The sequence below is a fragment of the Leptinotarsa decemlineata genome, unplaced genomic scaffold (genome assembly GCF_025532065.1).
Source record: "Leptinotarsa decemlineata unplaced genomic scaffold, Ldec_3_MD MMD2_tig00000090_RagTag_RagTag, whole genome shotgun sequence".
Lineage (NCBI taxonomy): Eukaryota > Metazoa > Arthropoda > Insecta > Coleoptera > Chrysomelidae > Leptinotarsa > Leptinotarsa decemlineata.
In genome coordinates, this window is record NW_027412541.1 from 1,131,723 (window position 1) to 1,147,841 (window position 16,119).

The 16,119-nt window shown below is 33.1% G+C and overlaps 1 protein-coding gene across 4 annotated transcripts in view; it reads left to right on the top strand.

Annotated features, from left to right (window-relative positions):
* The first annotated feature begins 2,389 nt into the window (after nucleotides 1-2,389).
* Nucleotides 2,390-16,119, top strand: part of Ack (Activated Cdc42 kinase) — a 126,415-nt gene continuing 112,685 nt past the window's right edge. For 2 of the 4 annotated variants that reach the window (XM_074172294.1, XM_074172297.1), the window contains exons 1-3: nucleotides 2,391-2,731; nucleotides 2,947-3,109; nucleotides 3,164-3,385. In XM_074172294.1, the coding sequence (XP_074028395.1) occupies nucleotides 2,953-3,109; nucleotides 3,164-3,385 (379 nt within the window). In that variant the 5' untranslated portion in view covers nucleotides 2,391-2,731; nucleotides 2,947-2,952. Of the gene's footprint in view, nucleotides 2,732-2,946; nucleotides 3,110-3,163; nucleotides 3,386-16,119 lie in introns of all 4 variants that reach the window. The other 2 variants (XM_074172296.1, XM_074172295.1) reach the window with 2 other exon arrangements.

Below are 16,119 nucleotides of genomic sequence, written 5' to 3' on the forward strand. Positions count from 1 at the left end.
CGCAAAGCTCTTTTGGCAGCTTCAAATTCTAGGGCAAAAATGATGGCTTCATTCAGTTTTTTATGACGTGCCATCCTCAATGACTACTGCAGCTCCGTGTCACGAACCCCCTTTATTAAACTATGGACACTAATCCAGTGGGTGAAGTTATCATGTGATTCTGGGTAAGCGAGTCTTACCAACCTTTCGACTTCAGCCCTAAACTGCTGCAGACTCTCGGATGGACCTTGATTTCTCACTTTCATTTGGGCTTAAAAGACTCGTTGAAGGTGCTGATACCATACCTGACCTCCAACGCTGATACGATTGCTTCATAATCCTTCTGCCTCTTTACTGGAATATTATGCAGAATTTCGGAGGCCTTTCCTCGTAGTGCCAGTATGAGAACTGTTGCTTTCTCCTCATTTTTACACCCGTTATTTTCCGCAGCAGTCTCAAATTATCTGCGACGAATGGACCATGAAGATTTGCCATCGAAGGTCGGAGTTTTAATAAAAATACTGCTTGAAAGGGAAGATATCGTTTCCGATTCGCATTTTTCCATAGTAATCGTTTTTGGCTCCGGTGATACTTTCTGAAGTTTTCGGATAAAATCTTTAAACTTTTTCTCGACTCCTTCAAGCTTTTTTCGAATTTCCTTTCGACTCCTTCAAGTTCCTCTTTAAATTTCCCTTCGACTTCTTCAAGCTCCTCTTCAAATTTCCTTCCAACCCCCTCAAGCTTCTCATCGACTGCTTATTCCAATTCTTTTTGTTTTCTGAAATACTTTTTGAAATTCTTCCCCTTTACTCACTTGAGTAGTTTTTAAATCTTCAAATGAATAAAGGTACATCTCATTGTCTTTTTTCTGTTTTTCATGAATACCTAGTAATAATTCACGACCTTCCTTTCGCCGTAATTGTTCTTTCTCTATTCTGCGTGTTTGTAGGCCCGTTTGCAAATCCTCGAACATTTTTTTGAACTCTTCCATATCGTCGTAATTGACAATCTTTGTTTTCACCATAAAAAGTAAATTTTCAGTCAATTATTCCACTTCTGACACCAAGTGTTATGTTTTCCCCGTGGGTTTACTAATAATTGACTACACTGAACAATAATCGAAATTTATTTCACTTCAAATACAGCAAACACTTCAACTATCATTCGAATGTCTATCGCCTTACTAGACGTTTCGCGTACCGCACTGTAACTTCCACTTGACTGTGTCGATATGCTCGTGGTTAGCGTAATCGAAGGCGTTAGAAAATTCGCCGGAATTCAATCGAGGCCGGTAGCATTATTCGCTCCATCTAGAGCAGCAGCAAACATAGTAAATTCGCGCGCTCTTAGCTACGTCGCAATTGGTTTATGGCTACCAGTGACAGCCGGCGTTATTTTCTTCAGGGCATGATTCACAAAATTATTTTATTGAAATACATACCGTTTTATTCACTTTGGACGGGGGTTAGTAAAGGAGAGCTGAGCAACATATGAGCAATTCGTACATTGAAAATTTTTTTGGTCACACAATATTCCGAAAGAGAGGTTGACCAAACAACGTATGAAAAATGTTGATCCTTTCTATGAACATCTATCACAAGAAACGTGGAATAAAAAATAAAGTGGGCACCGAGTAGGTACACACTGAAAATTTTGTTTCGCAGTGTATGACCCATGTGAGTCGTAAGCAAGGAATTATTTTTACGGAAGAATTAGATTGGGTTACCATGATCACATTTTACTATATATAGTCTAAGCAGTCGATTGCGAAAGGTATCAAAAATATCTTTTTTATAAATGTCTTTTTCGCATTGTATGACCCGAGTAAATCGTAAGCAAGAAATCATTTTTACGGAGGGATTAGATTGGGTCACTATGATCACATCCCACTATTATCGTCTGATCAGTCGGTTGCGAAAGGTATCAAAAATAATTTGCCCTGAAGAAGAAGTTAATTAAATTCGAAACGTCTGCAAGAAAACAAATAAATTTTTTTGTAAAAAAGTTGATCCTGTTACCCAACCAACCTTTTTTCAGAGAAATTATTGGATCACTAAACTGGTTAACCAAAAATATTTTGTTGAAAATTTCTTTTTCGCTATATATGACCCAGGAGAATAATTTAGCAAGCAATTTCAGAGATAAATATTTCAGAAAAAAAGTTCTCTCACAGTTTCATGCATAATGAAGCAATTTTATATTTCATTTCTTGTTTCAATTATTGTATAAGTCGATTTTCTGCAACAAATATCAATTATGACTATTTATATATTCCTATACGACAATATTCATTCCGCTGATAGTGGGGATACACGCTACTGGTCGCTAGGCATTGTGGTGGGCATAGTTCGGAAAATTTAGCAGCTGGGTCTGCCAGTCAACTTTATGTTGGTACTTTCAATAACCTATTCTGTCAGTTGTCAATTTCAACTTTTTCTTTTATTCATTCATTTGTATTGTTGACTTGTTTCTGGTGTTTTTATTTGTTTGGTGTAATAATTGCATGTGTAGCATGACTCCAAATCGTAAATGGATCCTTTTATAGTTAACAGTGACACTAAAGTAACATTAAGAATCTCGTATAATAATTCAACTAGAGTTACTTCACCCTGAAAAAAAGGCATTGTTATATTAATCTGTATTTCCTGGAGACTGAGAATATTGAATTGGCCATTCTATAGGCAGTGTACATATACAATATGATAATTTTCAATTAACTCTGTCTTAATCTGATAAAGTTATAATTTTCAAGGTAAGGTTCTAATTTATTTTCACTTGTGATGCAATGTTTTTTCAGACAGTGTAGTAAATTCAAACTCATCATAATAAAAAGAAATACCCATATGAGGGTAACAACTAATCAACAATAATATTTTTTAAGATTTATGATTATGGTAACTGTTACATCAATAACTGAGAATTGCACTCATTGGATTAAACATGATATTATTTTTTCATTTATTACAGCAGAAAATGTCTGAAGGTTTAGAATGGCTTGGAAATATATTGTCAGAGATACAGCTAGGGCAATTTTTGGTTCCAATTCGTGATGATCTTCAGATATCTAGACTTGAACATTTTGATTTTGTTACTCCAGAAGATTTAGAAAAAATTGGTCTGAGTAAACCAGGTAAATTATTATCAAAATTAAAACTTTTCTTTCTACTGTGAAAATTTTCTTCAGGGGCTCGAAGACTATTAGAAGCTGTCAAGAAAAAACGAACTCAACAAAAGATAAGAAACTTGATAAACAAGTTAATACCAGTGTCAAGTAAGACACCTGCAAATAAAAAAATAAATGAAGATGGTGTAGTCATTAGTGACTTCACTTCCTGCTTAATTCAGGAAGCCAATATTACACTGTCTGTTAAACTTGGTGATGGGAGCTTTGGTGTTGTAAGACGGGGTAAGTCTACCACTGTGTCACAAACCAATATTACTGCTAATGTAGATACAGATAAAGACATCTGAATTACCGTTTCTGTCATTTTTAGCTCCTCCAGTTGCTATTTTTAATTCTATACAAATTACAAAACTTTGGGAACAAATATTTGCCAAAATTAATAATTGTGTGAAAGTTATTTTCCAGGTTTTTTGGCCGTGATCTGCAGGTTTTTATATCTGACGTTTCATCTACTACTTCACTAGACATTAATAGAGGTGATGTGGTAACAGTCTCAGTGCCCAAGTTGGTGTTTGAGTTGTTATTGTTTCTGTTCCGAGCGCAATAACTATGATGTTCTGGTTTTTATAATATTATTAGTGGACATGGCTTGGTTTCTCTGAATTGGATTACCTGACCTTGTTTGTGTACATGTAAGATCAGGTAACCTAATTTTATTGATGTTCATCATCTCTTTTTTTCTATTGAAATTATTGATGATGTGAGTGCCTTCTTTTTTGAGAGCATGTTCGGCTACAGCTGATTTTTTGGTTTGTCCAAATCAACAATTTCTCTTGTATCCATAGAGACGAGTACACACATTTCTTCTCTTGTTTCCAATATAGACTGACCCCCAGCTACAAGGGTGATGCTTAAGGTTCTCGGGGACCTTAGAATTTGAGCTTGCCATGTGACCCGGGAGAGAGAACGCCAAAGTAACCCCAGCTAGGTGCGTCAAGGAAAAAGCTTTCCTTCTCTGTGTTGAAAATGTTACAAACCAGATTGTGAGAATCTTAGAGAAACACTACGTGAAACCAATATTTTGGCCAACAAACACTATCAGACAAAGTCTGAGATCAGCTAAGGCTCCCATAGAACCTTTCACACCACCTGAAGTATACCGGATTTCTTATAGCTGTGGGTCGGTCTACATTGGAACCACGAAAAGACGTGTGGGTACCTTACTCTCTGGACACTGTTGTAGCCGAACATGCTCTCAACAAGGAAGGCACTCACATTATCTCATTTGAAGATACAGTAATATACATTAAACCTCAAAATTGCTTTCCAAGAGTATATAGAGAGGTAATAGAAATTCATGAACACAGGGATAATTCAATAGAAAAGAAGAGGCAATGAATATCAATAAAATCTGGTTACCTGTCCTTACAGGTACACAAACAAGGACAGGTAATCCAGTTAAGAGAAAACAAGCCAAGCCCACTAATGATAATATAAAACCAGAGTCAAATACCAGCATGGTAGTACCCCGTTCGGAACAGAAACAACAACTCTAGCAGTAGTAGACAAAACGTAAATCATAAAAATCTGTAAACCACATTTTATTATTGGTATTTCTTTGGTATAAACAATTCTGATTATTCTACTACCCCATTTATACAAAGAAAAACCTTACTATTGATCTAAGTTGGTACAAAAAAAGGTATGTGATTTTTGTTTCAATACTATATTTGTCGAATATTACTGGAGTTTTAACCCAACGCCAAATCGTTATTTTAACACTTCGACACTTGTTTCGATCACCAAGTGATCATCTTCAAGAAGAAGATTAATCTTCTTCATGAAGATATTTTTTTTATTTTTTATTTAATTGAAGTAATTTTCATTACTTACACCAAGTACTATATTTGTGCATCACAAGTACTATATTTGTTACTTTTATTGTTATTTTTACACCTCGACACGTAAAAATAAAAAACACAATCTGATAAAATTACAAGCTACCAGTTTGGATTTAGACAAGGAAGATCTACTATACATCCTCTCACGATTCTCACGAACAACATTGAAACAACCAAGCTGATCAACAAGAAACATTCAATAGCATCTGGCACAGGGGTCTTTTATTCAAACTGCATCAACTGGGTTGTCCTAACTATTTAGTACATACAATTAAGAATCTGCAAATTAATAATAATAAAAATAATACTTTATTTCAAAAATATGCCAACTATTACAGCTTGTACAAAACAACATAGAATGAAATAATGTCAACAAAAAATAAAAGAAAAATACTACATATACTCATAAATATATACATTTCTATAATTCGGTTTGATCTAAATAGTCACTAACCCTATATGTTCTAAATCTATTAAATATTTTTTTCTTTCTTAGATTTCTTTATGCTCCTCAAATCTTTAATTCCATTAGGCAATTTATTATACAGCTTCATTCATATGTAATGAGGAGTTTTTTCTGTTATGGTTAACCTATGTATAGGGAGCACGAAACCATTTCTTCTTTTTTATCGACCTTTTTTTGGGTAATGGTTACCTTCCACAATCTGAAAAAATATAAAAATTATAATGGAGAACTTTATACAAGTGTAGAAGGGCAAACTTTTTAGTTTACCCCGATAAGTTACTGCGTAAAAATCAAAGTATTTTTCACAAAGAAAAATCTTCTATTTATCAGTAACTTGTCGTATTTCACAATTTTGCCTATCAAAAAAATATTAAGAAATTATACTTATCTTTTACGTTTCGGAGGCCAAAATCTGCCTCCGTCTTCAGAAATGGATAAAAATTCGAATAAATATGCAGTTATTCCTTTTTTGAGAGCTTATTTCTTTACTTCTTCGACAGATGTAACCATTACCCAAAAAAAGGTCGATAAAAAACTGATTTTTTCCTCCGCAAAAAAAAATGACTTTCGTTGAACATTTCTTCTTGTTCCATAGAAATGTTGATTAATATTGTTAAAGAACAGATGCCTATTTTTCAATACAAACATTAAGCATTCATAAATATAAAGAGTATATATCTTCATTATCCCATTATTCTTGAAGACATATCTACACTATTGATTATACTTCAAATTACTCATCATTATGATTGCTCTCTTCTGAAATACAAATATTTTATTTATATTACTATTGCCTCCCCAAAATATGATTCCATATCTAGCTGCAGACTCAAAATTGGAAAAATATAAAATTTTTACCGATTCTTTGTTGAGATATTTGTGAACCACCTTTAGTCCATACGAAATTTTGCTCAATTTGTTAGCTGTATAATCAATCTGTTTGTTCCATTTTAAGAATTCATCAATATGAAGTCCTAGAAATTTGGTGTCTTCTGAATATTTTATAATAATGTATTCAATATTCAAATTTTGAGGTCGTTCTATCTGTAATTGATTAGTTCTTAAAAGTATAAGATTAGTTTTAGATTCATTCAAAATTAACCTATTCCTAGTGAACTATTCTTTTGTATCATTAAACATTTCCATACCTGTTTTTACTACTTCAGGGTATGTTTAAATCTATTCAAAATCTGTTTTTTTGTTAATCAGCTGCAATTGAATGATGTGCATGGTAACATAAATCGTTTATATGCAATGCTTCCTTGGGGTATTCCTGATAAGATTAATGCATTTCTGTATTGCATTTATCCACATTAAATATATTTGTCATCAACACAATCATCTTTTATTATATATAAAAAAGCAAAGTACAAAGAGCCATGGAACATACATATAAGAACTCCGTTCTGTCATCTATCTATATTCACAGTATATATATATTTCTAACACTCCCCCTTGATTTGAAATTTGATAAAATGAAAATCACTTAAATTATATTGGACTTAATTCTAAGGTTTACAAAAATATCTGTACTTAAAGCTTTGGTTAACATGTCTGCTAAATTTTGATCAGTTGACACATATTCTATTATTAAAATTTTTTAGAGATTAAATCCTTCAAGTAAATATATTTTATGTCAAGGTGTTTGGTTCTTTTAGAGTTCTCATTACTTTTAGACATAAGAATTGAACTTTGATTGTCAAAATAAAGTACGGCATCATTCTCAACTTTTTAATCATTTAAAAAGCTCTTAAGATTTACAACATCCTGTTCACAAGTAGCCGCTGCCACAAATTCAGCTTTGGCTGTTGACTTGGCAACACAGTTTTGTTTCTTCGAGTACCATGATATGGGATTGTCTCCATAAAATATGATACTACCATTGACATTTTTTCTGTCATTTTTGTAGGTAGCCCAATCAGCATCTGAAAAGGGTTTTAAATTTGAATTCAATTCATTAGTTCTATAAAAGATTAGCCCCACGTCTTTAGTCCCTGCTAAATAGCGTAAAACTCTTTTTCCTGCTTTACAGGTTTCTGCTGTTGTTCTATCTAAGAATCGACTTAGAAAAGAAACTGCAAATGTGATATTGGGTCTTGTAGTAATAGATCCACCAATTAGTTTAGTGTAGTGTAGTGTAGTAATCAATCCACCAATTAGTTTTCTATATGGGACAACAATTATTTCACTTTCTGGGTTGTTTTGGAATCCTTTTTCCATTGGTGTTTATTTGAGCTACAATTTTCCATATTGAATTCAGTTAAAAGTTTTTTTTGTAATTTTTTTTTGTTTTATTGTTATTTTGTTTTCCAGTCTTGTAATTTCCATCCTTAAAAACAATTTTATTTCTTCTAAATCCTTTGCTTGAAAGTTGTCTTTCAATAGCTTCACTACTTCTTTAATTTCTTCACTGTTTCCTAATATCAAAATGTCATCATCAACATATATCAATATCCAAACATTTCCTTTATGATACAAACAACAATCATGCTTTGATCATTTGAAGTTGTTTTCTCCTGCGAATTTATTGAAAGTGTTGTTCCACACTTTTGATGCTTCGCATAGACCATATAATGATGTATGAACCGCAATATAGGTGATTTGGTTTTTAGTCCTTGTGGCGGATGAATGTAAACTTTGTTTTCAAGTGTCCCATTCTAAAATGCTGTAGGAATATCCAATTGTGTTATCTTCATGTCACGTTGTAGCACTATGGATAACAAATGTTCTTGTGACTGGCGAATAAATTGATTCAAATGAATTCTCCTCCTGTATTTGAAAACCTTTCACAACTAACCTTGCCTTTTTGGTTCCGTCTGCTTTTGTTTTGAATACCCATTTTACGTCTACAGCTCTATTTCCTTCTCGTAGTTTTTCCTCAGACAATGTGCCCTATTTTTCATGTGACTTTAATTCTTTAAGAATAGCAAATTTCCAATCTTCATGTTTTATTGCGTCCTCATACTTTACTGGGTCGTTTTCTTCATCTGCTGATAATAGACAATATGCATTATATACTTCATATTCATTTAAATGTTTAGGTCTCTGTATTTTCCTTCCCTTTCTAGTTTCTAGCGGTCTTCCCTCATTTTCATTTGATTCTTCTAGTTCTTCTGAATTTCTTCAGTGGTTTCATATTCTTCTTTTGTTTCAGTTTTATTCTTGTTTTGTGATTCATTTTCTTCAATTATTATTTCCGTATTTTCCTTTTTAGAGTTTTTCAAGATGTTTTCATAATCTATTTCACTTTCATTAAATCGTACATCTCTTCTAGTGATAATTTTATTTTCCTTGCAGTTCCATAGTCCATACAGCTCCACTGTATCCTAGCATGATACATGGCTGGGCATGTCTTTCCAGTTTATTTTGTTTAGGCAAAATAACTTGCCCATGCTTGGCTTCTGAAAATCCGCAATTTTGATAAGTCAGTTTTTTTGTACCACCTTGAGTTGTTTGCTCCAGTTGGGGAACTATTTATTTCATAAGCGGAACATCGTACTGCTTCACCCCATAGTTCTCTTGGTAGATTAGTTTCAGCAAATTTTGTTCTTAGTTTATCTAAGAGAGACCTGCTCATCCTTTCAGAAATGCCATTTTCTTGTGGAGTGTGTGGCATCGTATACTCAAGCCGAATACCCTTACTTCTACAGAAAACTTTGAAACTATTTGAAGTGAGCTCACCACCATTATCCAATCTAATTCGTTTTGTTCTTTTGCCATGCTGTGTTTTAATCAACTGTATAAACTCAATTAAATTTTGTTCGGCTTCACTTTTGTTTTTCAATAATTTCACAACCAAAAAATGGGAAAAATCGTCAAGTAGAACCTGAAAATATTTGACCTTCAAAAGTAGGTTTTGCTATAGGTCCTGCTATATCTGAATGTATCAACTCACCAATTTCAACAGATTTCTTTATACAATTATAAAATGGCTTACCAGTATTTTTGCCTTCTATACAGCTTTTACAAATTTCATTATTATAAGGCAACTCTAATATTTTAAACTCTTTCTATTAATATGACCTAACCTTTAATGCCACAAATTTTTGTCTAGTTTATCAAAAGTTACTCTGAAATTTTCTTTTATTAGTTTTGACACAGAGAGTAAGTTATGAGACATTCCTTCTAATATTAAAACTTGAAATGTAATGTATTTACCTTGGCAAATTGCTTTATCTGTGCCTTGTTTTGTTGTATACAATAATTGATAATTTTTTGCTGTTCCTATCTTAACATGTTTTTTCTAAAACTGTAATGTTTGTCATTACTTTTCTAGTTCTTCTCTAATCATATGTTGCGTACATCCAGACTCCAGAACAAAACCATTATGTCTTGTTGTTCTCAATGTGCTACTTGAAGCAATGAAAGCTATCTCTTCAGCATCCTGAGCAATACTTTGTTGACGTCGAGATTGACCTGTCTCTTGATATGTTTGCCCGCTGAAGTTATATCTGCCTCTTCCTCTACTGTAACTGCTTCAACCTCTTCGAACTCTGCTTGCCCCTCTAATACTCGAGTTTCTGCAGTCTGAAGGCTTGTGTCCCTGCTTGCCGCATGAATAGCAAGTATATAATGGAACATGTGCTTTTGCTCTAAATGATACTTCTATGCTGTTGTCTTTTCTCTGTTTTGTGTTTGCTTTCAGTTCTTCATCTAATAATCGAGACTTCATGAACTCCATAGTTACCTTTGAATTCATTGTTTCAATTGATGACAGCCTCGTAGCCTTCATTTAGTGTCGAGAGGAGATGACACACTATGTCTTCTTCAACAACTTTGGATCCCATACTTTTTAATTCTCTTATCAAATCATCAAAGTTTTGAAAGTGGTCTTCAAGTTTTTCATTTCGTTGGTGCTTTTATGTCAATAATCGTCTTTTGAGTGTTAATTTTGTGAAAACACTTTTTTGCTGAAACACACCTTCGAGAGCCTTCATCATTTCTTTTGCACTTTTTGAGTCTTTTATTATATACAAGTGCTTATCTGTTATGCACTGCATGATGATTGATTTGGCTTTCGCATCTCTAAATTTGAATTCCTCTTTTTTCTTGTCTCCAGTGAAGTTATCAACTTCCTTTTCTAATGTGTCTTGTTATTGCTTTTCTTTGAGGATTGCTCGTACTCTAAAGCTCCAATTATTAAAGTTGTCAGAGTTCAACAGTGGTATTGCGATTGTATTCATTTTATCTACAGATTTCCTTTTCTTCAAGAAGAAATTCAACGTGGCTAACCTCAAAATGTTTTTTTCTTATATTTTATAATGTTTTTCTTTTCAATCATTTCTCCTGAGTTTCTGCATGCTCTGGGCCCATAACCTGATAAGATTAATGCATTTCTGTATTGCATTTATCCACATTAAATACATTCGTAACTAACACAATCATTTCTTCGATTGACGACTTGTTTATTTTGTGGAAATTCATGTTCACTGAGGATACACTACAAAAACACACTTTTGTCTATTTTCCACTATATTTCTTTATTGTTGACCGGTTTCGGCTATTATACCATTTTCAAAACTAACTGATTACATTTAAATCCGAGTAATTTATACCTATATTATTCTAGCATAAATGATTTGATATACCTGATATATCTGATGTACCTGATATCTGGTACCTGCGTTTCATATACCTGTAAAATCCATGAACATAACAAAGCTTTCAATATAATGTAGGTTTTGGGATCTGGACTATAGGTTCAGGAGAGGACTATTGTTTAATTCAAGTTGTTCGTTGAGGACAATAGAATTGGGATCTTTCTTTGACCTGTTTATTTCCATAGATTCCAACAGATTCATCATTTTCCCTTTTTCGCATGTATGTAGGATCTTTAAATTATCTTTATCTATTTTATGTTTCGAATTTTGAAGATGTTCGTACATTAATGATTTTTTATCCGAAATGACATGTTCGTGGTACCTTGTATCAAAATTTCTCCCAGTTTGGCCTGTATATATGGCAGGGCATTCACCACATTCTATTCGATATATACCAGATCTCTTTCCTTTCTCTAATTTAGGTTTGGCATTAAATAATATGTTTCCTAAATTTCCGTTGGATGTGTAGGATGTTTGTAAATTGAATTTTGAGAGATAATTTTTAATATTCTCGGAGATTCTACCAGCATAATTGATACTAACATATTTGTGTTCTGGTCTTGTGGAAATTGAGTATAGTTCTTTCATTATTGATTTTTGTTGATATTTCATTATTATGTTGTTAACTAGAGTGGTAGGTATTTTGTTATTAACTGCTATTTGTTTAATGATTGAAAGAACTATACTCAATTTCCACAAGACCAGAACACAAATATGTTAGTATCAATTATGCTGGTAGAATCTCCGAGAATATTAAAAATTATCTCTCAAAATTCAATTTACAAACATCCTACACATCCAACGGAAATTTAGGAAACATATTATTTAATGCCAAACCTAAATTAGAGAAAGGAAAGAGATCTGGTATATATCGAATAGAATGTGGTGAATGCCCTGCCATATATACAGGCCAAACTGGGAGAAATTTTGATACAAGGTACCACGAACATGTCATTTCGGATAAAAAATCATTAATGTACGAACATCTTCAAAATTCGAAACATAAAATAGATAAAGATAATTTAAAGATCCTACATACATGGGAAAAAGGGAAAATGATGAATCTGTTGGAATCTATGGAAATAAACAGGTCAAAGAAAGATCCCAATTCTATTGTCCTCAATGAACAACTTGAATTAAACAATAGTCCTCTCCTGAACCTATAGTCCAGATCCCAAAACCTACATTATATTGAAAGCTTTGTTATGTTCATGGATTTTACAGGTATATGAAACGCAGGTATCGGATATCAGGTATATCAGATATATCAGGTATATCAAATCATTTATGCTAGAATAATATAGGTATAAATTACTCGGATTTAAATGTAATCAGTTAGTTTTGAAAATGGTATAAGAGCCGAAACCGGTCAACAATAAAGAAATATAGTGGAAAATAGACACAAGTGTGTTTTTGTAGTGTATCCTCAGTAACACAATCATCTTTTATTACATTTAAAAAAACAAAGTACGAAGAGTCCTGAAACATACCTATATATTAGAACTCTGTTCTATGTCATGACAGTATATATATTTCTAACAATTCCTACTTTCACTGCCGCATTCTCAGATTTGTATGTTCGACCATGATTGTTAATAGTTACTAATTGTTGGCGATCTGTTAGGTAAGATTCAATCCATTTCAGGAGATGCGAAATCAGTTCCTACCATAAAACATTTTTTATTTGGAATATTCGATTGCAGTTTTTTCACAATAAAGTTTTCATATTTTCCCAGTCTGTTTTTTAAATAACTTGTAATGTGTTTATCTTCTACTTCTGGTAACACCCTGTATATATATATATACATGCATGCTCTTTGTTGTACTCCCACAAAACCGTAGTTGTTTTCATCTTCGGCCTGACCTAATTGTTTGGTTGCTGTTTTTTAAAATTTCCTCCATCTTTTTGACTTAATTTCTATAAATCTCTCTTCATTTTCCAATTCTGATTTTTCTGATTCAGATGACTCGTTGTTTATTATATATTTTTTAAATGGCCCCTCGGTATTATTCTTGCCTGTCCAAACAAAAGATTTTTGTTGGCTAGCATTTTTCGAGTTTTTATTCTTCGGTAGAGAACCATTTTTTGTTTCAATAGTTTTTTGACAGGAAACTGAGAGTTAAAATACTGAGTAGTTTTTCAGACGAATTTATCCCAGAGAAGGGAGTTCCACAGGGTTCACCGCTCTCACCATTGTTATATAACTTATACAGCTCTGATATTTATCATCACCTACAAGGGAATATCAACTACTTTAGGCATGAAGCATATATTCTCCACTATGCAGATGATATCGCCCTAATTGCGCACGATCAAACGCTAGACAAAGTTATTATCAATTTGGAACAGCTTGCGACAATAACAAATAACTGGTTCAATAAATGGAGGCTCTAGCCAAACCCGTCTCAGTTCATCATATTTAATCATCGGATCTCCTCAACTTCTCCAACAATTAACATTTTCCAACATATCTTACATGCAAAATCTACAGTTAATTACCTAGGTGTTATGCTTGATTCCAGACTAAATTTCAACAGCCACGTCAATAACAAAAAAAAAGAATGTGATTGCAAGAGCCGCACATTTCACAAGTTTGACAAACCCGGGAGCAGGTGCAAACATATCAACAGCAAGCCGAATATATAAACTAATTTTTCGTCCACTTATTGAATACTTGCACCCACTGTTTGTCAATATCAAACAAAGGGCCTTGAAAATAAAGTATCTGAAACAACGACTATAAGGAAAATGGCAAGATTAAAGCATCCCAATAACCCCAAATACAACCCTCCAAACCCTCTGCTGAACCAACTCACTGATATTATTCCTATCGAGGAAAGACTACTGTCACTTAGTCAGAAGTTTTCTAGAAAAAACGACAATGTAGAAATCATTAGAAAGTATGTTGTGACAAAAAACCCCCATGCAAGAGTACGACATTGACACACAACAGAAACACTGTCAGAAAAATTAACACAACTTCATCAATGAAATTGTTTTGTTTGTTCATTTTTGTATCCATATAATATTTTTTTTTTTCATATTGTAAAATAAGCTATGTTATTTCAAAGCAATTTTGTTACACAGGCGGAAGGACTTCGGTCGATAGCCAGTTGAATAAAATTGTAATTTAATTTTGTTCAGTAAATTATAATTATTATTATTATTCTTTTGTTCTTTCTCTTACAATGTCGCATCATGCATCAATAATATCAATAAATGATATTTCTTTTTTGAATTAACCCAGAAAAGCATTCTGCCTTAAATTCAAAGAGAATTTGCTGAGCAGTAAATATAACTTATTACGTTTCTTTTCTCTAGACCTAATTTTCCCTTTCATTTTTTGAATATTTTCTAGTATTCTTTTGTTCTATTTCTCCCTTTTCCAAATAAAATATGTTGAAAATCATTCGCCTTGATTGTTCTTTCACAATTTCCTTGATATCGCTAGAAGAACAGAAACAATGCACACCAGTTATCTGAATCAGATTGCTATTCATTCACTATGCACATTTTATGTATTGTCTCATGTACTATTACCTTATATTAATTATATCCTCAGTTACAACATTTATGCAACATTTGTGATTTGTAGAAATCATAAATAATGAAAGTATTATTATTATTAAGTCCATCGATGAGTCACATTGATAGTTGTCTTTGACATCACTGATATATTCGATGAATTGTCATTACAGATGAATAAAGATATATACTGTTAAAATATGACAGTTAACTTGTCAGTGATTAACTGGATATTATTAAATTTAAAAAATTATAACACGCAGAATACATACAAACTGCTGATTATGCAAAATGAATTAGAAATAAGACAATCTCAGGTATTGATGATATGTCTATCAAAATCTTCGAGTCACTGCCAGATTGTGTTTTGAATGTTCTTGTCACATTTATAGATGATTCATTGGTGAATGGCTCTTTTCCAGAATTTCTGAAAACTTCTGTAGTTATTCCACTTTTCAAAGGTGGTGCCATAGATGATTCAATAAACCACATTCCTTTATCACTTGTTTCGACCTTATCCAAAATTATTGAAAAAAAAAAACATCAAAAAGCGACTAATGTACTTTCTCTATAAGAATAACATATAAAGTCCAGAGCAGTATGGTTTTCAAAACAATAAAAGTACCAATGATGCTATTTTTAACTTTCTCTTTAAGATTTATAGTGATATAAATTCTGGTGCCAACACAGCAGCCGCATTCTGTGATTTTTCCATGGCATTTGACTTTTTTGATCATGAAATCTTGTTGCGGAAGCTGAAACATTATGGATTTGGGCACATAAGCGTTAGATGTTGTGAATCATACTTGATGCATTGAAATCAATTTGTGAGACTTTCGACAGACTCCAGTGCGGGAGAAATCAAAGCAGGTGTCCCTCAATGTACTATCCTAGGACCCATCTTGTTTTTATTGTATATTAATAATATAACACAACTGGACTTAACTTCTAGCATCGCATTATTTGCAAATGACATCACGGTGCTGTGGCAGGGGAAAGATCCTACAAAACTAGCTCAGGGTGCTACTGAAGATATGGAAAAGTGCTGGTACGACTCAAACAAGCTTTCTTTAAACTTCATCTCATCATCAAATGTGAACTCCCACAGCTTACTCCCACAACATTCTCGAGGTTCATATTATTTAGCTAAATAAAAAACTCAAATCTGGCTGTTTTGTTATCAAGTCAGTTTCAAGAGAATTAGGTAGAACCTTTGCAAGATCTGCTTACTTTGCCTTTGTAGATACACATATAAGATATGACATTGCCATCTAGGGAGTGTGCAGCAAAAACATTCTGCAGACTGTTTTTGTTTTACAGAAGCGAGCTGTCTGGTGTGTGTACAGGGCAAAGTTCCAAGAACACTGCAAACCATTATTTATTGAACAACGAATCCTAGCAGTAAGTCTGATTTACAAAAATATATCTGCTCTAGATGATACAAACGAGCCGCACTACAATACATGCCAAGCTATCTCAATCAGACTTGCCCTGCCCACAACAAAGGATTATTATACAGTGGA